The 23,368-nt window shown below is 53.6% G+C and overlaps 2 protein-coding genes across 3 annotated transcripts in view; one reads left to right on the forward strand and one right to left on the reverse strand.

Moving 5' to 3' along the window:
• Window positions 1-5,193, reverse strand: HRC (histidine rich calcium binding protein). Its single transcript, XM_026481861.4, has 6 exons — window positions 2,044-5,193; window positions 1,898-1,968; window positions 1,306-1,374; window positions 1,001-1,055; window positions 487-523; window positions 1-304 (listed from the first exon to the last, which is right to left on the reverse strand). The coding sequence occupies exons 1-6, from the start codon at window positions 3,893-3,895 to the stop codon at window positions 268-270; spliced, it is 2,121 nt and encodes a 706-aa protein (XP_026337646.1). The 5' UTR covers window positions 3,896-5,193; the 3' UTR covers window positions 1-267.
• A 50-nt stretch (window positions 5,194-5,243) lies between these two features.
• Window positions 5,244-23,368, forward strand: part of TRPM4 (transient receptor potential cation channel subfamily M member 4) — a 35,452-nt gene continuing 17,327 nt past the window's right edge. Inside the window, exons 1-14 of one of the 2 annotated variants that reach the window (XM_026481856.4) lie at window positions 5,244-5,384; window positions 5,682-5,749; window positions 10,039-10,213; window positions 10,572-10,752; window positions 10,944-11,107; window positions 11,665-11,848; window positions 14,088-14,149; window positions 14,290-14,481; window positions 14,780-14,879; window positions 17,309-17,421; window positions 17,753-18,094; window positions 18,259-18,393; window positions 22,869-22,998; window positions 23,175-23,320. In XM_026481856.4, coding sequence (XP_026337641.1) covers window positions 5,361-5,384; window positions 5,682-5,749; window positions 10,039-10,213; window positions 10,572-10,752; window positions 10,944-11,107; window positions 11,665-11,848; window positions 14,088-14,149; window positions 14,290-14,481; window positions 14,780-14,879; window positions 17,309-17,421; window positions 17,753-18,094; window positions 18,259-18,393; window positions 22,869-22,998; window positions 23,175-23,320 — 2,016 coding nt within the window. In that variant the 5' untranslated portion in view covers window positions 5,244-5,360. Of the gene's footprint in view, window positions 5,385-5,681; window positions 5,750-10,038; window positions 10,214-10,571; window positions 10,753-10,943; window positions 11,108-11,664; window positions 11,849-14,087; window positions 14,150-14,289; window positions 14,482-14,779; window positions 14,880-17,308; window positions 17,422-17,752; window positions 18,095-18,258; window positions 18,394-22,868; window positions 22,999-23,174; window positions 23,321-23,368 lie in introns of those variants that run through there. The other variant, XM_048224015.2, reaches the window with a different exon arrangement.

The following is a 23,368-nucleotide window of genomic DNA, read 5'->3' on the forward strand; positions in this document are numbered from 1 at the left end:
TCCCGTGTTGACTGATTTATTTGTCAGGACCTTAGGAAAACCGACCTCAGGAACCCAGGAGGCCAGACCACTCCTCCCTCAGACCCATGAGCCCAAGTCCCCAGTCCCCACCCGCGCGTTCCCTGGTGCCCCGAGAATCCAGACCCCACGCCTGACAATGAGGTTTCGGGGGGCATCTTTGTTCATAATGCGATTCAATAAATATGGCTCGTGGAAAGGGGTGGGAGGGCCAGAGAGGTACGTCTGCGCGGCAGCCGCACCGCTGGGTCAGGGTTCCGCAGTTTCCAGCATGTCCGCCAGGGCTCTGGAGAGGAGGACGCAGAGGTTAGACAGCCCAAGTGTCCGAAGCTCACCCCAGGCGCTTAGAGGGACATGTTAACCTGCCCATTTGATCCACAGGGGAATGGAGTCCCAGGGTCGTCCAATCAGCGGGACTGCGCCTCTCTAAACAGGGCCCTTAAACTGCCCCCCCTTCCACACACTTACTGGTACAGGGAGGAGGAGAAATAGTCGACGTAGCTTCCTGTGGGAGAAAAGATGAGAGGCTTGAGGGGTACACCACAGTCGAAATTAGGGGGCCACTGGTTCACCGAATCCGGAATCAGGACTAGCTCCGCCTCCCTTTTACCTAATTCTTTCCCTAAATTGAATTCCTTCTACTGGGACTCCTTTCAAGGCCCTGGGCCTCTCTCCTTGCTCCTGATGTTCCCATTCTCCAGAAGCCCCTTTTCTTCTAAATCTGCCTGCTTTGGCCTCGCCCGTTCGTTTCTAGACCCACCCTTCAACCTTCCACCCCTTGCCTACTAAGTAAGCCTCAGCATCTAGCCCCACCCCTCCCTCGGTCCGGGTCCCGCCCCTCCGCGCGCGCCCCACCCCACCCGTAGACTCCCAGCCTTGGCCACGCCTCCGCACCTAGCCACGCCCCAACCTCCCGGGCCCGCCTGTCGGATTTGGCTCCGCCTCCACGGAGTGTGCCTGGCTGGGCTCCGCCCACCCTCACCTGGAGTGCAGACCGTTTCGCAGACCAGCGGGCAGAGGTAGCAGAACTGGCAGTGCTGGGGGCGGGGCCGGGGAGAGACAAGTGTAAGGCAGGGTCCGGGCTGAGCCGGGATGGGGGCGGGTGCCGGACAGGGGCCTGAGTCGGAGGTTAAGGTCAGAGGCGGGATCGAGTGGGGAATCAAGGGTGCACCAGGGATGGAGGGTTGGGTCAGTGAGGGCAGAGGCCAGGATTTGGGCCTGTGGGTGCCCAGAGGGCCCCCGGCCGACCTGGGGCCTGGTGGAACCTGGGTCCGGGGAAAGTGTCACCTGGCACTGGTCGCAGTGCTCCCCCATGTTCTCCTCGTCACAGTGACAGTTCTCACATTCAGTGCATCTCTGGGAAACGGGAGGATGCTAGTTTGGGGATACCGTTTGGGAGCCGCCCGCCAGTCCTCCACCCTACCCCCTGGACATTTCCCCAACTCCCCACACTCATTACCTCCCACACTGAGCTCAGCAGCTTCTCCCTCGTCCCCCTCTTGCAAGGTGTCACCACATCCCCGTCACTGTGGGCTGGACCTGTGGGTGCTCTCTTCATGCCTTCTCCCTATTCTCCCCACAGCCTGCCAGGCCCCAGCCCTATTCCACCTGCCCCCCAACTCTGCCATAGACTCTCCCCTCCATCCCCATATCTGCAGGTACAGCTCAGGCCTCACTCCCTCCTGGACCATTGCCCCAGCCTCCTCCCCAGCTTCCTGGCCTCCAGTCTGCCCCCTACATGCCCCCCCCCCCCCCAGTCTCTTTCTTCACCTGGCACCGCCCTTGCCCCTCCTTTGCTCAGAGCTGTCCCTAGGCACCTTAGAGGCTGGGGACAAATTCCAGGGACAGCCTGGAGGATGGACCTGGGCTGGGCACTCACATTGCAGAAAGAGCAGTAGCCACACAGGGACCCAGGCTGGTAGTTCCCGTACTCCTGGACACCCTGCAGATCTGTGGGGACAGGAGAGCAGCTGTGAAGCGGGCTGACTCTACTCCTCCCTGCCCCCACCTGGCCAGGTCACTTACCCGTGTCCTTGTCCTCACCACTCTGCTCCTCACTGGAGCCACCTCCAGTCACCTCCCTCCCAGCCTGTGGGTTAGGGATGATGGTGAAGGGGAGCTCCTCTTCCTCCTCCTCTTCCCCCTCCTGGTGGTCTTGGCTCAGTGGGGCCTGAATCTCAGCCCTCCCTTCCCTCGTCTCTTCCTCCTCTTCTTCCTCCTCCTCCTCCTGGCTCAGGCTGAGGCCGTGACCTTCCTCCTCATCTTCTTCATCCTCTTGGTCCCGGCTGCCATGGTGGGTGCCTTCTTCTCCACGTTCTGAACTTTCATCATCTTCCTCATGGGAGCTCTGGTCCTCCTCCTTTTCCTCTTCCTCCTCAGAATCCCTGTCCCTCAAATGGCTTCTATCCTTGACCCCCATGTGTTCTGGGGGCTGGGGGCTAATCTCATCTTCGATGTGGCCAATCCCTTCATCTTGGTGGCCTTGTTGCCTGTGACTGGGAGCCTGGTGGCCAAGCCTGTCAGAGATGTCCTCATCGTCATCCTTAGGGACTCCATGGTGGTGATGGCCAGGGACTGCTGATTTATAGTCATCTGGAAAGTCCTCCTCCTCAGTGCTCTTGGGGCCTGGGTGTTGGGAGCTTACAACATGGTGGCTGAACTTGACTGTGATCTCCTCTTCTTCTTCCTCCTCATCTCCAAGGCTGTGAGTATGTCTGGGAATCTGGTGCCAATGTTCGGTGGACACATCCTCATCCTCATCTTCTTCGTCTCCATGGCCTCGGTGTCCGTGACTGGGGATATGATGACGGTGTTCATCTGAGACATCTTCATCCTCTTCCTTCCCGTGGCCTCGGTGCGTGTGGGTCTGGTGTCCGTACTCAGTGGACATATCCTCTTCCTCATCTTCTCTGTGGCTGCGGTGTTCATGACTGGGGAGATGATGACCGTGTTCATCTGAGACGTCTTCATCCTCTTCTTTCCCGTGGCCTGGGTGCCTGTGGGCGTGGTGTCCATACTCAGTGGAGATGACATCATCATCATCATCACCTTCTTCTCCGTGGCCTTGGCGTCCGTGGCTGGGGACATGATGGGAATATTCATCTGAGGCTTCTTCATCCTCTTCCCTCCTGTGGCCTTGGTGCCTGTGGGCCCGGTGTCCATACTCAGTGGAGACATCATCATCATCATCATCATCATCATCATCATCATCATCACCTTCTTCTCCGTGGCCTCGGTGTCTGTGGCTGGGGACATGATGGGGATATTCATCTGAGGCATCTTCATCCTCTTCCCTCCCGTGGCCTTGGTGCCTGCGGGCCTGGTGTCCATACTCTGTGGAGACCACCCCTTCTTCCTCATCTTCATCGTCCTCTTCTCCGTGGCCTCCATGTACGTGCCTGATGATATGGTGGTGATACTTACTGGACTCCACTTCCTCTTCATCCTCATCCTCGTCCTGATGGCCGTGGCTTCTGTGGCTGGGGAAGTGGTGCCCGTGCTCGTCTGAATCATCCACATCTTCAGTCTCGTGGCCCCTGTGCCCATGGGCCTGCCGAGCATGGTCTGTGAAGACCTCCTCATCGGGGATATTCTCTTCTCTGGCCTCGTGGTCTTGGTACCTGTGGTCTCCGAGTCCGTGACTGTATTCCCCAGAGACATCTTCGTTCTCATCTCCATGGCCTCTGTGGCTGTGCATGGGGTGGCCAAACTCACCTGACACGTCCTCTGAGGGCCCCACAACTCCCGCATTGTTGTTCCAGTTGCTGGGGCCCGGCCCGGCCCCTCTCAGCTGCTGGGTCATGGCGGGGGGGAGGAGCAGGCTGGCCACGGCAGCCCAGAGGACAGAAGTGTGCAGCCATGGCCCACGGTGGCCCATGGGGAAGGACAGGCAGCAGAGTCTCTCCCAGGGGTGGCTCCAGCTGCCTCCGCAGCTATGTGGATGAGTGTTGGGGTCCTTGCCCCTCTTTGGGTCCTTCTGGTTCTTTCTGCCTGTGTCTTTCCTTTGCTGTGTCTCCGGGGCTGCCTCTGCCTGTCTGCCTTCCTCTGGCCCTCACTGCTGGACACCCCTCTGAGGCAGTCTCAGGAGCCCCCTCACCCCCCTCTCTGGCCCTCCCTCCCCACCTCCCAGCCAATAGGGTCTCTCTCCTCCCCTCTCTGTGGCTAAATTTACTTTCAGCCCTGAGTTATTCTGGGTCAGTCCCCGCCTGCCCCTCCCCTCCTGTTCCTCCTCCTCCCAGCTGGGGAAGGGGTAGGTGAAGGGGTCTCAACTTGGCCAGCAGTGGGGGCCAAGGACTTGACTTGGTACTGCCAACAAGTTCATGTTTGACAGCTGCAAAGATAATGGCTAGACTTTCAGTGGGCCAAGTTGGGGGGAGCCTAAGGCACCTGTGGAGGCCGGAGGGACCCGTCCGAGAGGAGAGACCCCTGCCATGGAAAGATTGGGAATTGGATTCTGGGGACTTTCTGGCCAGAATGGGAGCCTTTGCTGAGAGAGTGGATGACAATATGGAGGCCCTGGGCAGGGGCGGAAGGAACTCGCTCCAGCACACGCACCTATGACCTCCTGTCCCTGGAACTCAGAGCCAAGGGCAGGAGACCAGGCCAGGCCAGGGCTATAAATACAGCGAGGGGGGGTGGGGGGCTCAGGTTACCCAGCTAGGCTGCAGCTGTCCCTGTCAGAGCTGGCGGGAGACACGTGGCCCTGCCTGTCTGTGAGTCACTATCTCCCACTCCTCACCCTATCACTATGGCCGTGGCCCTTTGGGTCCCCAACCCTCTTTATGGGTCTCCCTCTCTCATTTCTGTTACCCACACTGTTTCCCAACCACAGGATTCTATCTTCCCGTCACTCCGAGCGTCTGCTCTCCACCCAACTTTTTGTCTCTCTCTCTCTCTGAGTCAGTGTACCTCCCGAATCTCTGTTCACCCCTCTTCTGATTTTCTGCCCCCTACCTAAGTTTTTGTGTCCCACCCCCCCGTGGATTAATGTACCCCCTCCCTATCTCTGGCATTCCATCTTGAGTCTCTGCCCCCCTCTCTCTGGATCTCTGTTTCTCTCTCTGGTCTCTGACATCCCTTTTCTGGGTTTCTGTCCCCCTCCCTTCTCTGGATCTCTGTCTCCCTCTCTCTGGGTCTCTGTCCCCCTCCGGGTTTCCGTCTGGCCTTCCCGTCTGGCCCTTTGCTCCGCCTCTCGCTCTACGCGTCCACAAGACTCCCCGCCCCCCCAGCCTTGCCCCGCCCCGGCTGGGAAGTGGCGGATCCGGTTTGTCCTGGGCGGGTCTGGAATCGGGGTTGGTGGAGGGAATGTAGGGAGCCGGCTTGGTTGCGGCGGCTGCGGCAGTATGGTGGGTCCGGAGAAGGAGCAGGTACCGCGGCCGGACTCCCGGGCTTGGCCTCCTGGTTCCCAGAGCGGAGGGCGCTGGAGACCCAGATTCTTGGGTCAGACGAAGGAAGGGGTCGGGGTGGGAGGTCCCGGAGGTTGGGGGGCTCCGAACTCCTGGGTCCTTGGGGACAGATGGGAGGGGGGCTAGGGGAGTCCTGCGGCTGGCGGAGGAAGGCGCTGGGGTCCTGGACTCCTGGGTCTGGGGAAGGGTGCGGGGTGGGTGACTCCGTGTCCGATAGGACTGAGCTGGAGCCCTCCCACCCCTTGTTCCCGTCCCCAGAGCTGGATCCCCAAGATCTTCAAGAAGAAGACGTGCACGACATTCATCGTTGACCCCACAGAGGCGGGGTGAGGAGCTCGCCCCTGGAATCGACCCCGGAGCGTCCCCTGAGCGTCCCCGGCCCGCTGACCCCGCCCACCTTCGTCCCCCCCCCCCCCCCCCCCCCCCCGGCCCCCGTTCCTGTCACTGCGGACACTTCCAAGGGCGTGCCCTGGTGGCGCTCTCCCTCGGGGGAGGTTTGGGTCCGTGCAGATTCTTCCAGTTTCCCTTCGGTCAGGATCAGTGTTAAAGCCCAGGGCTTGGTTCTGTTTCTTTCCTTTCCTGTGTCTCTTCTCTGCGTCTTCTTGCCTCACTTTCTTTTTCTTTTTTGACTGTTTCATTCATTCATTCATTCCTTCATTCGTACATCCAAGAAGCCTTCATTCAGCGCTCCCGAGGGAGCATAATTATCAGGAGCACAGGCCCTGCCAGGGTTCAAATGTCACCCGGGACAGGTGCTGTGTGGCTTTGGGTAAATCATTTCACCTCTCTGGGCCTCATCTGTCACCTGGACATAAAGACAGGCCCTCCTTCCTGAGTGGGCATTTATTGTGAGGATTTAAACAAGTACCTGCTTGCGATACTTCTGGAATGGGGCCCAGCACATGGTTGGCGCTGGCAAATGCGTGCAGTCATCGCTGGAGGGTTGCGCGCAGGCCCTGTGCTTGGGCTCAGTGGCCAGGGACACGTGCATGCGTCCTGTGGGCTGTTTGCCTACCTTGAGGAGCTCCGGCCTTCAGGGACGGTCTCTCCAGTGGACTCTGGCTTTGAAGTTGTTTTTAAGACGATCTTTGGGGCCTGGGAAATGTCAACATTCGTAACTTAGTGAGTGTGTGCTGGGAACATATCTGTGCGGTAAGGCCTGCGATGATGTCTAAATAAACAGATGGGCATTATTGGGGGGGAGTGCTCTAAGCCCTTTTACTGATGGGGAGTGTGGCCAAGGCAGTTTGGGGACCTCTGGTCTGGCGGGAAGAGGACTAAGGCAGAGAGATGGGGCCTCTGAAAGACAGGCAGCCGGGCCCCTGCCAGCCTAAGGCTGGGGAGGGGACACAGGGTGTCACTGGTGGCTACTGGAGGAGGAGGGGCCAGTGAGGTGGCATTTGAAGGATGCGCTGGAGTTTGACAGTTGAGCATGGATTCAAAGGCTGAGAAGAACATGTGCAAAGCTCAAGGTGCAGGAGGCCTCCGTGGAGGAGGGTGGGGCAGACTTTGCTGGGCCTCAGGGGCCCGGACCTTGTCCCGGGGTGCTGGGGAGCAGCGGGAGGGGCAGGATCAGCTCTGGGTGTGGAAAGAGCTCCTGGGGGTTGTGTGAGGATGAACAGAAGTTCGGGAAGCCATGGAGGAGGCTGGGCTTAGGGTCTGGGTGGGAGGGGAAGAGGCCTGAGCCAGGCTACTGCTGGGGGGACACAGGGTGGGGATGGGGACAGGAGCTTGGGGACTGCTGGATTTGAGGAGTAAGAAGGGAGTAGGAGGGGGGAGGATGGCTCCCAGATATCTGGTCTGGGACTTGGGGGACAGTGGGGTTGTCCCCCGAGATGGGGAATCCAGGAGGACGAGCGGGTCTGGGGAATGTTGCCAAGCTCAGCCCAGGCCTTCAAGTGTCAGGGGACTTGGAGGGAACTAGGGGTCGCTGCAGACCTGACTCTGGGACTTCTGTCCAGCGTTTGAGAAGTCTTGGTTGTAGATGGTAACTGAAACTGAGGAAGGAGGCGGAACGTCGGTGGTGGGGCGGGGGTGCGTAAAGTCAGGGAGGGTGCACTGGCCTTTTTTTTTTTTTTTTTCGCATGGAAGGGTATTTTTATTTTTTATTTTTAAAGATTTTATTTATTTATTTATTTGAGAGAGAGAGAGAGAGCGCACAAATAGGGGAAGGGGCAGAGGCAGAGGGAGAAGCAGGCTTCCCACGGAGCAGGGAGCCCAATGCGGGGCTCGATCCCAGGACCCCAGGATCATGACCTGGTTCGAAGGCAGACGCTTAACTGACTGAACCACCCAGGCGCCCCCCGGAAGAGTAGTTTTAAAAACCTGTCTCTGAATGCCTCAAAACAAACATACCACCTCACAAGTCACCACAGTCTCCAGCACATCCGCTGTTTTCCACCTGATGCTTCTTTTTATTTTTATTTTTTTAAATGTATTTATTTGAGAGAGAGCACTGGGGGTGGGGGAAGGGCAGAGGGAGAGGGAGAAGCAGGCTCCCCGCTGGGCAGGGAGCGGGGTTCAGGCTCAGTCCCAGGACTCCGAGATCATGCCCTGAGCTGAAGGCAGATGCTTAACCCACTGAGTCACCCAGGTGCTCCTCCACCTGATGCTTCTTTCCCTTTAATTATTTGCTTGGCCCCTGGGGCATCAAGTTTGAGACCCATGCACGGAAGCCATGTGGTCTGGGGCTCTGGGAACACCTCCACTCGAGGGAGGCACAGAGAAAGAGAAAAGCCACCGATGTGTCAGGGACAAGGCAGCCAGGGGAGCAGGTGTGCCCTGCCAAGGGAAAGAAAAGATTTTTTAGAATCAGTCTTTGAACTGTGACCAGTGGCATTTTGTGATAGTCACACGAGACCTGAATAGAGGCCGTTGTGTTTGGGGATATGGTTGTCATTGCTGATCTTATCGGGAACAATTTCAGCTTCAGTGAAAGGAAGGTAGGAGGTGAGAAGTGCAGAGTGGGGAGCCTGCCAATTCTGTCCACAGGAACTTTCTGCAATGGGAGAAGTGTTCTATATCCTTATCCAATATGGCGGCCACTGGCCTCATGTGGCTCCCGAGCACTTGAAATGTGACCAGAACGACCTGGGAACTGAACTTTTAATTGTATTTAATTTTAATTCACTTAAATGTAAAGAGCCACATGTGGCTGTGGTCGACTGGATTAGACAGCTTAGGTTCTGGAATATTCCATGAAGAAGTTTTGTCTACAAGGACTAGTGGGAGGTAGATGGAAGGTAATCAGGGGGTCCAGGGATGGGGCTGAGATAGGTGAAAGGATCAAGAGGGTAAACTGAGGCATTCAGACTCCTTGGAGGTGGACTCAGAAGTGAGGAGGGATGTGTCCCTCAGTGTACTCACTGGGCCAGGAGCCGGGCTGAGTGTATTCTGCTCATCCTGTGTGTGGATTGAGGGCCATTCTTTCAGTGTTTAACCAATCCATGTACCACCGGCGGTATTCTTCCGTAAAACTGGTCTTTAAGTCAAGGCTCACTCCGCTTATGTAAATTCGGGTCTCCTCCACTCTCTGAAATACCTTATGGAATCAGGGACCAAAGAGATGTAGATACATTTTCAAGTAAATTCTTCATTCCTCAAACCCATGTCGCCTGCTCTTTAAAACTCAGAGGCCCATCACTTGTCCCTTTATTTAAGGGATGCAAGGGATACTTGTAAATTTAAGGGGAAAAAAAGATTCATCTCCGATGACCACAAATGTAAAAACTTCCAGTTGCCCCAAAGAGAAAGAAACAAGCCAGAAAAGACCATCACAATGAGAAGCAGATGAAGGTATTTCCCTTCTAACTGGACGTTGTTGGCAGCCCAGTTTTCTGAGCCTGAGGCCCACTTCTCTCTGTTCAAAAAGGAGGGTAGCGGGGCGCCTGGCTGGCTCAGTTGGTGTGGGCACGTGGCTTTAAATGTCTGGGCCGTGGGTTCGAGCCCCACGTTGGGTGTAGAGATTACTTAAATTAAAAAATAAAAATAAAAGTAGTGAAGGGTTAGGCCTTAAAGATAATCTAGTACCCAGCTAAGCCTCTCCGTGACAGTAATCAGGAGAATTGGAAAAGGCAAGGTTATTTAAAGCTCCGAGTGGCGCGTGGCGTTGGGCTGGAGTGGCTTCTCCACCCGAGTCCGGTATGCAGCCCTCATTTCGCAAAGCACCGTGTGATTTCACTGAAGTAGGCTGTGTGACCGTTGTCTTGCTCTGAGGAGGAAATGTGGGCCCAGGGAGGTGAAGCCCAAGGTCCCACAGCTGCCCCCGCCTCTGAGCCCTCTCCGAAACCTCTGGATTTTCCTTTTCGTGGAATCTCTTCTGTTTGGATTGGGGGGCAGCCGGGTCGGCCCCTGATGGCTGGTGGCACTTGTGCAACTGGGGGGGGGGGAATCCCTGCAGGTCGCAGTGAGGGTGGGGCCCTGTCCGCCTTCCTGCTCCAGCGTCCTTGAACCCCTGTGGCCCTTCTGCTGAGCCAGCAGCTCTGGCTGCGCTCCCAGCGAGGGGCTGTGCGTCTGCCTGGGGGTGGAGCGTGCGAAAGTGTGGGCGCTTCTACAGGATCCTTAGGGTGGGGGGACACCCCTGGGGTTCATGCTCCCCCTTCCCCGTCCTCCCCAGAGGAGACTTGTGCCAGTGCGGGCGTCCCCGGAGTGCCCACCCGTCAGTGGCTGTAGAGGATGCCTTTGGGGCAGCCGTGGTGACTGTGTGGGACAGTGACTTGCACACCACTGAGAAGCCCACCGACGCCTACGGGGACCTGGATTTCCTGGGCGCCGGCCGCAAGACCAGCAATGTGAGGCCTGCATGTCTGGGCAGGGCCGGGGTCGGCGAGCGGGGCTGCATGCGTCAGGGGCTCCCCAAATCAGAGTCTGGGGTGCCACAGCTGAATGCTGTCTCCCCGTTTGCCCATCCCTGTCTTCCCCTCTCCCTGAATCTCTCTCCCTCCACCCCTGTCTTTTCTAAGTCTGTCACTCTCTCTCTGGGTCTCTGTCTGTTCCCCCTGGGTTACTGTCCCCCCACCCTTCTCTATCTGGATCTCTGTTCTCTGCGTCTCTGTCCCTTTCTCTGTCTCTGTCCCTTCTCTCTGGGTGTCTGTCCCCGTCTCCGTCTTTGTCCCTTTCCCCGTGTCCCCTCCTCCTGTGTGTCCACAGTTCCTCCGGCTGTCTGACCGCACGGATCCAGCTACTGTTTATAATCTGGTCACGCGCACATGGGGCTTCCGGGCCCCGAACCTGGTGGTGTCAGTGTTGGGGGGGTCAGGGAGCCCCATCCTCCAGACCTGGCTGCAGGACCTGCTGCGACGCGGGCTGGTGCGGGCTGCCCAGAGCACAGGTGACTGAGGTTGGGGGACTGGCTGTGCCCCCTGAGCCTGGGCCCCTGCCCAGCTCCCGCATTTCTCTGGGATGTGGTCTCCCCCCAGCTCTGAGGGGGTTTTGGTCTCTCTCTTCTGTCTCTCTCTCTCTCTCTGTCTCTACACACCTGTGTCTCTGGACCTCAGCATCACTCTCTGTGTCTTTATGTAGGGGCCTGGATTGTCACCGGGGGGCTGCACAGGGGCATTGGCCGGCATGTGGGTGTGGCTGTGCGAGACCACCAGACGGCCAGCACTGGGGGCACCAAGGTGGTGGCCATGGGTGTGGCCCCCTGGGGCGTGGTTCAGAATAGAGAGGCCCTCACCGACCCCAAGGTGGGACCCAGAGTCTTGGAAGAGGAGGGGGCTGGGAATCCTGGGCCTGAGGGAGGAGGGGCTGGGGACCCGGACCCCTGGGTCTGGGGGAAGAGGGGCTGGGGGCCCAGACCCGTGGGTCTGGAAGAGGAGGGGCTGGGGACCCGGGGCCCTGGGTCTGGGGGAGGAGGGTTTGGGGGGCCTGGACCCCTGGGTCTGGGGGAGGAGGGGCTGGGGACCCTGACCCCTGAGTCCAGGGGAGGAGGGTTTGGGGGGCCTGGACCTCTGGGTCTGGGGGAGGAGAGTTTGGGGGGCCTGGACCCCTGGGTCTGGGGGAGGAGGGTTTGGGGGGCCTGGACCCCTGGGTCTGGGGGAGGAGGGTTTGGGGGGCCTGGACCTCTGGGTCTGGGGGAGGAGGGGCTGGGGACACTGACCCCTGAGTCGGGGGGAGGAGGGTTTGGGGGGCCTGGACCTCTGGGTCTGGGGGCCTGGACTCCTGGGTCTGGGGGAGGAGGGGCTGGTGTCTGCCCTCCTGGTCCTGATGGAAAAACACTCTGGTCTGGCCACTTGTCCCCCAGGGCTCGTTCCCTGCGAGGTACCCGTGGCGCGGCGACCGCGAGGACGGGGTCCAGTTTCCACTCGACTACAACTACTCGGCCTTCTTTCTGGTGGACGACGGCACGCACGGCCGCCTGGGCGGGGAGAACCGCTTCCGCTTGCGCTTCGAGTCGTACGTGGCGCAGCAGAAGACAGGCGTGGGAGGTGAGTGGCGCCCTGCACCCGGGACCCCCGTGCAAGGCTCAGGGGCCCCGCGGTCCGTGTGGTCGAGGTTTGGGGATTGGGGGGCGGCGGAGTTACCTCTGGTCTAGCACCTTCTCCCACTATTTGCTCTGTTCTTAAAAATCTTTGCCTCGAAATCTAAACTACACGAGAGCGGACGGCTCGGTGAAGTTTTAAGAAACTGATCCCGCGTGTGCAACCAGCTCCTAAATCAAGAAACCCGTCACCGGCCCCCAGAAGCCTTTTCCTTCCCGCAGCCGAGGGTCACCCCGGTCCTGCCTGTAGCGCGGGGACGGGCTCTGACGGCGCCTCGTGTGAACGGAATCCTCCACCATCTGCGCGTTCTTGAGTCTGGCTGTTGTAGTGACAGTATTTCCGTGAGATTTATCCGTATCATTGCACAAGTTGTGGTCTGTAGATAACCCATGGGTCAAAAAGGGGGGGGGCAGAAAATATTTTGAACTGGATGGTGAGAAATACATGACCTACGAGCACTTTGGGGGTGCAGCCCCAGCGGTATCTAGAGGGAAATTTGTAGATTTAAGTGCATATATCAAAAAGAGGAAGAAAGGCTGAAAGTCAATGATGTAAGCCACCAATTAAAAAAATAAATAAATATAAATAAGCCAGACCAGAGGGGCCCCTGGCTGGCTCAGTCAGTAGACCACGTGACTCTTGATCTCGGGCTTGTGAGTTCAAGTCCCACATCAGATGTAGAGATTACTTAAAAAATAAAATCTTAAAAAGAAAAGAAAGAGGGGCGCCTGGATGGCTCAGTTGGTTAAGCGTCTGCATTGGGCTCAGGTCATGATCTCAGGGTCCTGGGGTTGAACCCCACACCGTTGTTGGGCTCCATGCTTGGTGGGGAGCCTGCTTCTCCCTCTTCCTCTGCCCCTCCCCCGCTTGTGCTCTGTCTCTCTCTCTCAAATAAATAAATTAAAAAAATAAAGAAAAGGAAAACACCCCCAAACTCCTATGCCCCCCTTTCCCCAAGCTGCATTGAATTTATATGTCACTTTCTGATAGGTCAGTGTGGTATTTGTTTTTCCGTTTACTCAAGTCTGGTCCTTAAAGTTTGTCACTTTTCTCATAAAAATCTCATACCTTTCTGGATGAATTAATTCCCAGGTATTTTATCATTTTTATGAAAACATGGATAAGAGACATTACTAGGTTGGAGAAAAGTTTTTGATTTCTGTATATTTTTTTGGTATCAGTCCTCTTACCAAATTCTCTTATTAATATTTATCTATTTTGAGTGGAGTCTCTCCAGTTTTCTGAGAATCTAAGCCACGTTTTCTTCTAATAGATACCTTTGTCTCTTCCAGCTTAAAAAAAAAAATACTAGTTTGCCTTCCAGTTTTACTTTCTTGCATCATTATATTAGCTCGAAACTCCTGGATGAGTGTGAATAGAAGTAACGTTGTCTTGTTTGTTATTTTACTGGGAATAGAATTAGTAGAAAACTATCTTACATGATTTTGCTGTTAGGCTTTGGAAATGTCTTTATTGTATTTAGATAGTTTCTTTCTTTCTTTCTTTCTTTCTTTCTTTCTTTCTTTCTTTCATCTAAAGATTTTATTTATTTGTTTTTGAGAGACGGGGGAGACAGCAGGAGCAGGGAGAGGGGCGAGGGGCAGAGGGAGAAGCAGGCTCCCCGCTGAGCAGGGCGCCCGATGCGGGGCTCAATCCCAGGACCCTGAGATCATGACCTGAGCCAAAGGCAGATGCTTAACTGACTAAGCCACCCAGGCGCCCTCTTTCATTGATTTTATTTTTAAGTAATCTCTATACCCAACGTGGGGCGCAAACTCACACCCCGATCCAGAGTCATGCGCTCTACCCACTGCGCCAGCCAGGCACCCCTAGATATTCCTTTCGAGTCCTTATTTCCTTCATTTCTGCTTAAACTTCCATCCTTTTCTGGCTCCTGAACTGTAACCAATTACAGGAGTGACTCGTGCCCTAAATACCTGCCTCATTTGGGAGCCTGGGGGTCCAGGCCCCCAGCCCCTTCCTCCCCTCGGAAGTCAAGTATTACTGTCTTCAAAATCTGGTGCTTCCTAACCTTCTCAAAACTATGACAATTCCCAGGAGCCTCAGGACACAGGATTAGGCAGAAGTCAAGCTTGTCCCAGGGACTCATGGGAAATGTGGTTCTTTGCCATCCCTGGCAAAGGCTGATAGGAGGTGACCAAGCCCCTTGCTCTCTTCTCCTCAGGGACTGGAATCGACATCCCTGTCCTCCTCCTCTTGATTGATGGAGATGAGAAGATGTTGAAGGTAGAGGGTCTAAGTGGGGAGGTGGCTGGGGGCCCTGACTCCTGGCTCCTGACTCTCAGGGGAGGAGAGGGCTGGGGATCCGGACTCTGGGTGGGATGATCCCTGCCTTCCCTCATCTGACTGTCCCCTTTATCCTGTAGCGGATAGAGAATGCCACCCAGGCTCAGCTCCCCTGCCTCCTGGTGGCCGGGTCTGGGGGAGCCGCAGACTGCCTGGCAGAGATCCTGGAAGACACCCTGGCTCCAGGGAGAGGGGGGAGCAGGCGAGGCGAAGCCCGGGATCGGATTAAGCGTTTCTTCCCCAAAGGGGACCCTGAGGTCCTGCAGGCCCAGGTATGACATTGGGGGCCCAACTCTGAATCCTGAGATGGGAGGGAGCTGGGGACCCGGGTCGCTGGATCTTGAGAGACGAGGGTGCTGAGGACTTGGAGTCCTGGATAGCAGGGAAGAGGAGAATGGAAGCCCAGACTCATGGATTTGAGGCAGGAGAGGCCTGGGGGCCCAGACTCCTAGGTTCTGGGAGTAGAGGGTGCTGGCCACGTAGACTACTAGGTCCTGGCGGGAATGGTCTCCTGTGACTCTATGGACAGAGCACAGGTGGCCGGGGATTGGGGAATGCGGTTTTCTGCAGGTGGAGAGGATCATGACCCGGAAGGAGTTGCTGACAGTCTATTCATCTGAGGATGGCCCTGAGGAATTTGAGACCATTGTTTTGAAGGCCCTTGTCAAGGGTAAGCCCTGGGCCCCCAAATTCTCCTCCCCTCTCAGCTCAACTTTGGACACCTTTCCTGGTCTGGGCACTTTATCCATCCTCTCTAATCTAAAGTTGGGCTCCTTTTTATCTCTTTCCATTTTCTTATTCCCCTTGGCAGAGTTTCTTGGGGCTTTGCATGGTGCTGTTTGGACAGTTTTCCCAAGATCCTTTCATTATGTTCCAACATTGTTTTCTTTCTGTTGGATTCATGCATCCACCCATCTGTACATTGATCTTTCCATCTACCCACCATTCCATTCATCCTTCATTCTTCCATTCATCCAATCATCATCCACCTTGCCTTCTACCCATCCTTCTACCTGTCCATCCACATATGCATTGACAGTTCCATCCACTCATTCTTCCATCCTTCCATCTTTGATCCATCCATCCATCCATCCATCCATCCTTCCATCCTTCCATCTTTGATCCATCCATCCATCCATCCTTCCATCCTTCCATCTTTGATCCATCCATCCATCCATCCTTCCATCCTTCCATCTTTGATCCATCCATCCATCCTTCCATCTTTGATCCATCCATCCATCCTTCCATCTATCCACCCACTCGCCCTTTCTTCCTTTCCTACGTGGCTCCAGTATGTTTTAAGCACTGAGGGGCAGGGGAGTCAGAGATGAACCAGAGCACTGTCTCCCATTGAGGAACTCCTGATATTTTACTACAGGAATAGATGATGAAAACCAAGGTAGGGATCCGAATGGCCACCTGGTAGAGGCTGGGGATGGGGATCATTTATTCATTCAACAAACATCATCCTTGGCTCCAGAAACTAAAGCAGACCCTTTTTTTTTTTTAAAGATTTTATTTATTTATTTGACAGAGAGAGACAGCGAGAGAGGGAACACAAGCAAGGGGAGTGTGAGAGGGAGAAGCAGTCTTCCTGCCGAGCAGGGAGCCGATACAGACCTCGAACCCAGGACCCTGGGATCATGACCTGAGCTGAAGGCAGACACTTAAGGTTGAGCCACCCAGGCACCCCAGCAGACCCATTTCTTGCTCTGAAGGAGCCCAGATCCTACCAGAGTTTTTTGTTTTTTGTTTTTTAAGATTTTATTTTATTTATTTGACAGAGACAGCCAGCGAGAGAGGGAACACAAGCAGGGGGAGTGGGAGAGGAAGAAGCAGGCTCCTAGCAGAGGAGCCTGATGTGGGGCTCGATCCCAGAACGCTGGGATCATGCCCTGAGCCAAAGGCAGACGCCTAACAACTGTGCCACCCAGGCGCCCCCTTACCAGAGTTTTTTTGGATACAACCTTAAGTGCAACTGAAGACCAAAGCGTGGAGGGGGAAACTGCTGTCAGTAAAGAGACAAGGATTTGGTGCTATTTAAATGGGTCTTGAAGAGCTAGTAGAATCTGGACTTAGTGAGCTGGGGAGGTAGGATAAATAAATGGTAAGGAGGATTCCTGAAACTCTGTGGGGGTGAGGATGGGGAGGGTCATTCTTTGGTGTCAGAAGTTTTACAGGGAAAACACCCACTTAGGTAAAAACTCCCAAGAGGCATAGTGTCAATTTATAATTCGTTCTCAGCCCCAGGTCCCCACCCCAATTATATCCATCATGTTCTGTGGTGTGGCGGAAAGAGCAGTTACTTTTGACTTTGGAGTCAGATGAAGCTGAATTGGAATACCAGTCTGGCCCCTCCCCCCCGTGTGACCTTGAGAAAGAGACTTTCCCCCACTCTGAGCCTTCGTTTCTTTCTCTGAGAAGTGGAGATAATGTCTTACAGGAGTGTTGGGAGTCTCAGGGACAGCTCATGAACAGTGCCTGGTCTCCAGGGATGGGCCAATATATGGGAGCTCTTTTTTTTTTTTTTTTTTTTAATTAAGAAGGCTCCCCAGCGTGGAGCCCAACACAGGACCTGAACTCATGACCCTGAGATCATGACATAAGCTGAGATCAAGAGTCAGACATTTAACCAGCTGAGCCACTCAGGCGCGCCCAGGGAGCTCTTCTTTGTTTTTTTTTTTTTTTTTTGTTGTTGTTGTTGCTTTGTTTTGTTTTTAAAGATTGTATTTATTTATTTGACAGAGATAGAGACAGCCAGCAAGAGAGGGAACACAAGCAGGGGGAGTGGGAGAGGAAGAAGCAGGCTCCTAGCAGAAAAGCCCGATGTGGGGCTCGATCCCAGAACACCAGGATCACGCCCTGAGCTGAAGGCAGACGCTTAATGACTGCGCCACCCAGGCGCCCCCCGATTTTAACGACCTTATGCTCTCAATAGCCTGACTTCTTACAGCCCCCAGACGCTACCCAGCAACACCCCCTTTATATGGGGTTTAAGTATCACGTATCTCCCATGGAAGCAAAACAGACATTCATCTGAAGTTCCCACCCCCACCCCCGCCCCCGATTTCTCGCCCCCTTTCCCTCTCGCTCTTTCAGCTTGTGGGAGCTCGGAAGCTTCAGCTTACCTGGACGAGTTGCGTTTGGCTGTGGCTTGGAACCGCGTGGACATTGCGCAGAGTGAACTCTTCCGGGGGGACATTGAATGGCGGGTGAGGGGGCAGGGCCGGGGTCTGTGGATCCTGACAAGGGGGATGCACTGTCCTTCCCGCCTGACTTCTTCCACGTCTGGCTTGGTTTGCCATTGTGGCCTGTCCAGCATTCTCTTATTTGTCCATCTGTTCCCATCTCGTTTCCCTTCTCCCCATCCATCCATCCATCCATTCATCCATCCATCCATCCATCCATCCATCCATCCATCCATCCATCCGTCTACCCACCCATCCGTCACTCGTAGCTCTGTACCCCATCTCTTGTCCTTATCATCTGACCTCACCTGGTCTGTGTGCTCCTCTTTTCCCCCGCCCATCGCACCCCTGCCAGTCCGTCCACCTGGAAGCCTCCCTCATGGACGCCCTCCTGAATGACCGGCCCGAGTTCGTGCGCCTGCTTATCTCCCATGGCCTCAGCGTGGGCCACTTCCTGACCCCGACGCGCCTGACCCAGCTTTACAGCGCAGCGCCCTCCAACTCGCTCATCCGCAGCCTCTTGGACCAGGCGTCCCACGGCGCAGGCACCAAAAGCCCAGGCCCTAAGTCATCTGCGGAGCCCCGACCCCCTGACGTGGGGCAGGTGCTGCGGATGCTGCTGGGGGAGACGTGCGCGCCGCGGTACAGCTCCGGGGGCGCCGGGGATCCCCACCAGGGACAAGGCTGCTGGGAGAGCGTAAGGACTGGGCCCGCGAGCCTGGGGGTGGGGGTTGGGGGGAAAGCCCTGAAGGATCTGGGGGGCGGCCCGGGAAGGGGGTGTGCGCCTGGACGGGGGTGGAGCTGGCGGCTGGGGCGGAGTCGGGTAGCGGCCAGTCCTCACCGCGCCGCCCTCGCCTGCAGGTGGGTCTGCTGTCCGACAGGGCGCACTCCGATCTCCTGCTGGACGCCGTCCTCGGGCAGGCCCCCTGGAGCGACCTGCTCCTCTGGGCGCTGCTGCTGAACAGGGCTCAGATGGCCGTGTACTTCTGGGAGATGGTGAGCGCTGATTTGATCTCTGATTCTACTTTTTCTATATCCCTGTCCTTTATCCCTACTGGACCCCAGCGCCTGAGCAGTAAGAGTCCCTGATCTCTGACGTCACTCCGACCCCCCAGCCCGGCCTGCGTTCCTGACCTGTGTCTCCACCTGCTGCTTCTCCTTCCCACCCCCCAATATCATGCCGTTCTCGTAACTTGTGTTTTCCGTTAGCCATGTATATGGCGTATTTTCCCTTGTTCATAAGTGAGAATCCGTCTTATTCTTTCGGAATGGTTACCTGTATGAGGAAGTTGGCCGTAATCCGGTAGCTGATGGGGAGTCATTTAAACGTAGTTACACTTGTACACTGGAGGCAAGGACACCGGCCAAGAAGGTAGATCTGGAGGCTTCCAGGCAGCCAAGATGGGGGCCTGGACTAAAACAGGTGGGATGGAGGTGTTGGGACACATTTGGGAAGTTTGAGAAGAAAAAAAGTCATAGGATTTGAATAGGATCTAAGATAGAACCTATTTTTATGCCATAGAACTATCTAGACAGGGGGGCGCGTGGGTGGCTCAGTGGGTTAAGCGTCAGCGTTTGGCTCAGGACACGATCCCAGCGTCCTAGAATCCAGCTGGTATCAGGTTCCCTGCTCAGCAGGGAGTCTGCCTCTCCCTCCCCCTGCTCTTGCGCGCTCTCTCTCTCCCTCTCAAACAAATAAAGAAAATCTTAAAAAAAAAAAAAAGAAAAAAAGAAAAGAAAGAAATATCTTGACAGGACTTCTTCAGCCTTGGGTGGTTTTTTAGCCCCTCAAATCATGGGTTAAATATAGATTATTTTTATTGAGATAAAATTCATATAACAGAAAATTCACCATTTAAATCACTTAAAATTGTACGATGTAACCTTTAGCACTCTCGCAGTGTTGTGCAATCTCTGTCGAGTTCCAGAACGTTTTCATCATCCCAGAAGGAGACCTCGTACCCATTTAGCACTCAGTCCCCATTCCCTCCTCCCCCAGCCCCTGGCAGTGACTAATCTGCTCTCCGTCCCTGTGGACTTGCCTATTCTGGATGTTTCATAGAAATGAATCGCCTCATATGTGGCCCTCTGCACTTGATTTCTTCTGCCTAGCATAGTGTTTTCGTGGGTCACCCAAGTTGTGGCGCCTATCTGTGCTTCATCCCATTTTGTTACTGGGTGATGTTCCGTTGTGTCGATACGCTACGTTTTGTTTATCCATTCATCTCTTGATGGTCCCATGGGTTGTTTTGACTTTTTGGCTATTGTGAATAATAGTGCTACGAACATTGGTGTGCAAATATCTGTTCGAGTCCCTGCTTTCAATTGTTTTGAGTACATATCGAGCAGTGGAATTGCTGGATCGTATAACAATCTTAGGTTTAAGTTGAGGAACTGCCGTTCTGTTTTCCACGGTGGCTGCACCATTTTCTCCACATCTCCAGCAACACTTGTTATTTTCTGTTTGTTTTTATAATTGCCATCCTAATGTGGTTTTGATTTGTGTTTCCTTCACGATTGGTGATAAGGAGTTCCCTCTCATGTCCTTATTGACCATCTGTATATCTTTTGAGAAATGTCTGTTTAGGTCCTTTGCCCCCCCCCCCTGCTTTTTTTTTTTTTTTTTTGAGAGAGTGAGTAAGTGAGTGGGGAAGAGCAGAGGGAGAGGGAGAGGGAGAGAGAAAATCTTAAGCAGGCTCCACGCCCAGCATGGAGCCCAACACGGGGCTCGATCTCATGACCCTGAGATCATAACCTGAGCTGAAGTCGAGAGACAGACGCTTAACCAACTGAGCCACCTAGGTGCCCCTCTTTGCCGATTTTTAAATTTTTTTTTTTTTTTTTTTTTTTTTTTTGTGGTTGAATTGTATGAATTCTTGATATGCTCTGGATAGCAATCCCTTATGAGGTATATGATTTGCGGATCTTTTCTCCCTTGCTGTGGGTTGTCTTTTCACTCAGTTCATAGTGCCCTTTGATTCACAAAAGTTTTAAATTTTGGTCAAGTCCAGTTTGTCTGTGCTTTTCTTTGTTTTTGCTTTTGGTGTCATGTCTAAGTAACCATCACAAAATCCAAGGTCGTCAAGTTTTATTCCTATGTTATCTTCTGAGGGTTTTATAGTTTTATAATTGTATATATTATAGTTATTTAATCCTACATGTTAATCTTATTGAGATTCCTTGTGCATGATGAGTAACTTCTCTTTTGCTGATTTCAAGAGTCTCTCTTTTTGGCTTTCGACAACTTGATTATAATGTTTTTCAATGTGAATCTCTTTGAATTCATCTTGCTTCAATTTCTTTGCTGTTGGATATGCAGATTCATGTCTTTCATCAAAATTTGGCACGTTTTAGTCCCCTAAACCCGAAATATCTTTATATGTATCTTGAAATATTCTTCAAATCTTGACATATCCTTTTCTAGCGCTTTCTCAGTGTCCTCTTCCTTTGGGGCTCCCATCGTGCATATATTGGTATGGTTGATGGTGCCCCACAGGCCTCTTAGGGTCTGCATATTTTTCTTTATTCTTGTTTCTGCATTCAAAACCAGGTAATCTCAATTGATCTGTCTTCTAGTTCATGCATTCTTTCTTCTGCCTCCTCAAAGCTGCTGTTGAGCCCTTCTAGTGAAATTTTCATTTCATTTCATTGCACTTTTTAGTTCCAGAATTTCTGTTAGGTCCCTTTTTGATAATTTCTGTCTCTTTATTCCTATTCTTTGTTTACTAAGACATCCTTTTCCTGGCTTTCTTTCATTTTTGTCCATGATTTCCTTTAGCTCTTTGAGCATTTTTTTTTTCTTTGAGCATATTTAAAGCAATCGATTTAAAGTCTTTGTGTAGTTAAGTCTAATGTCTGAGCTTCCACAGGGACAGTTTCTATTGATTTCTTTTTCTTTCCTTTTCTTTTCTTTTCTTTTCTTTTCTCCTTTCCTTTCCTTCCTTCCCTCCCTCCCTTCTTCCTACCTTCCTCTTTCTTTTTCTTTCTTTCTTTCTTTCTTTCTTTCTTTCTTTCTTTCTTTCTTCTTTCTTTCCTCTTTCTTTCTTTCTTTTTCTTTCTTTCTATTATTATTATTATTATTATTATTATTAATTTATTTTCTTCCTGGGAATGTGCCATACTTTCTTGTTTCTTTGCAAGCCTCTTAGTTTTTTGTTGAAAACTGGACAGTTTGAATATTATAATGTGGCAGCTCTGGAAACCAGCTTACCTCCTTCCTCCAGGGTTTGTCGTTGCTTATTGTGGGTTATTGGTGGTGGTTTTTGTTTAGTAACTTTCCTAAGCTATTTGTGTAAAGGCTGTATTCTTTGTCACGTGTGGCCACTGAAATCCCTGTTCTGTTAGCTTAGTGGCCAGCTAGTGACTCATCAGAGAATTCCTTAAACGCCCAGGCTGGGTTAGGGGAGCAAAATGCTCCTGGCTTGCAGACAGGCTCTGTGTTGGAGCTGTATTTCAATACTTACGCAGACTGTTTACAGTTTTGCCTTAGCCTTCACGTCCTAGTTTTGCTGAGGCAAAAGGTCAGCAAGAGGTGAAAGCTTAGGGTTTTCTTTGGTCTTTTCTGAGCCTGCACCCGGTTTTGGTCATGCGTGTAGGCTTCTCTTCCCTGATACATGTAGGAGCTTTTCAAAGCCCTTATTCCTCGGAGTATCTTCTTCCCCAGACACGTCCCTCCCCAACTATTCAGTTTTTGCTTAACCCTGACTGTTATTCTTTGCTTCAGGCAGCTGAGCCTAATACATTTGCCTTTAAGTGTTTTCAAACTTAAGGGAAGCCATTTCTGGGAAGCCATTTCTGCTTGGGGAAAGCCCCAAGAACAGTGAAACAAAGGCAAGCCCTTGAGCTGTTCCTTCAGGGACAGCTAAGTCCACACCCGCAACCACAGTTATTTAAGAGTAAGATTTGAATTGCCCCCCTGGTACCAATAGCTTGCACCAGGAATGTGGGCAGTTGCCTTCCAGGCTGCCCTTGAGCTGGGGCATTGGCGGTGGTAGTTCAAATGTCACGAGCTCTTTTACTGAAACATGGTGTTTTCTTTCTTTGTTGAGCTTTTTCCTATTTGTTGTAAATTTTGTATTCGGTTCTAGAACTCTGAGAAAGTTGGCTCTGACAGCTTTTGCCAGCTTATCTGTTGCTTGTGTGGAGAGACGGGGTTTTGAAATGCTCTACTCTGCCATTTTAGGTGACATCGCCAGCTTCTTGACCTGTCTGTAACCTCTGGTGTCCTTCTAACTCTGACCCAGCCCTTGGTCCCTGAACGACCTGACTTTTGACATTTTCACCTGATGACCGCCAGCTTCTTCCAGATTCATCTACAAACATTACCTCATCCTTGGCCTCTGATGACCCTGGTTAATTTCTGACTTTTGGTTCTGGCCCTTTCTCTTGACCACAGGCTTGCCCCCCTCCCCGCCCCCTTCTGTGAACCTCACTCTGAACTCTGTCCATGACCCTTCTCTCTGCCACTGCAGGGCTCTAATGCTGTGGCCTCGGCTCTCGGGGCCTGTCTGCTGCTCCGAGTGCTGGCGCGCCTGGAGTCTGAGGCTGAGGAAGCGGCGCGGAGGAAGGACCTGGCGGCCAAGTTTGAGGGTCTGGGTGTTGGTGAGTGAGGCAAGGGTGCATGGGGGTGGGGGACAGGGATCTGCCCTGCAGGGGTTTGTGCCTCTCCCCTCTGCTCCTCTCCCGACCCTGCACCTTCCCCTTCAATCCCTTCATCTTCCCCTCACACCATCTCCTCACTCCCTTTCTTTCCGCTCACATAAATCTCCCGCCCCCAGACCTTTTTGGTGAGTGCTACCGCAGCAGCGAGGAACGGGCCGCGCGCCTGCTACTCCGTCGCTGCCCGCTCTGGGGGGACGCCACCTGCCTCCAGCTCGCCATGCAGGCAGATGCCCGTGCCTTCTTCGCCCAGGATGGGGTACAGGTGAGCATCTGAGGTGCCAACATCGCACAGAGTTCCCACCTGGACTTT

Source organism: Ursus arctos, unplaced genomic scaffold (genome assembly GCF_023065955.2).
Source record: "Ursus arctos isolate Adak ecotype North America unplaced genomic scaffold, UrsArc2.0 scaffold_19, whole genome shotgun sequence".
Taxonomy (NCBI): Eukaryota; Metazoa; Chordata; class Mammalia; order Carnivora; family Ursidae; genus Ursus; species Ursus arctos.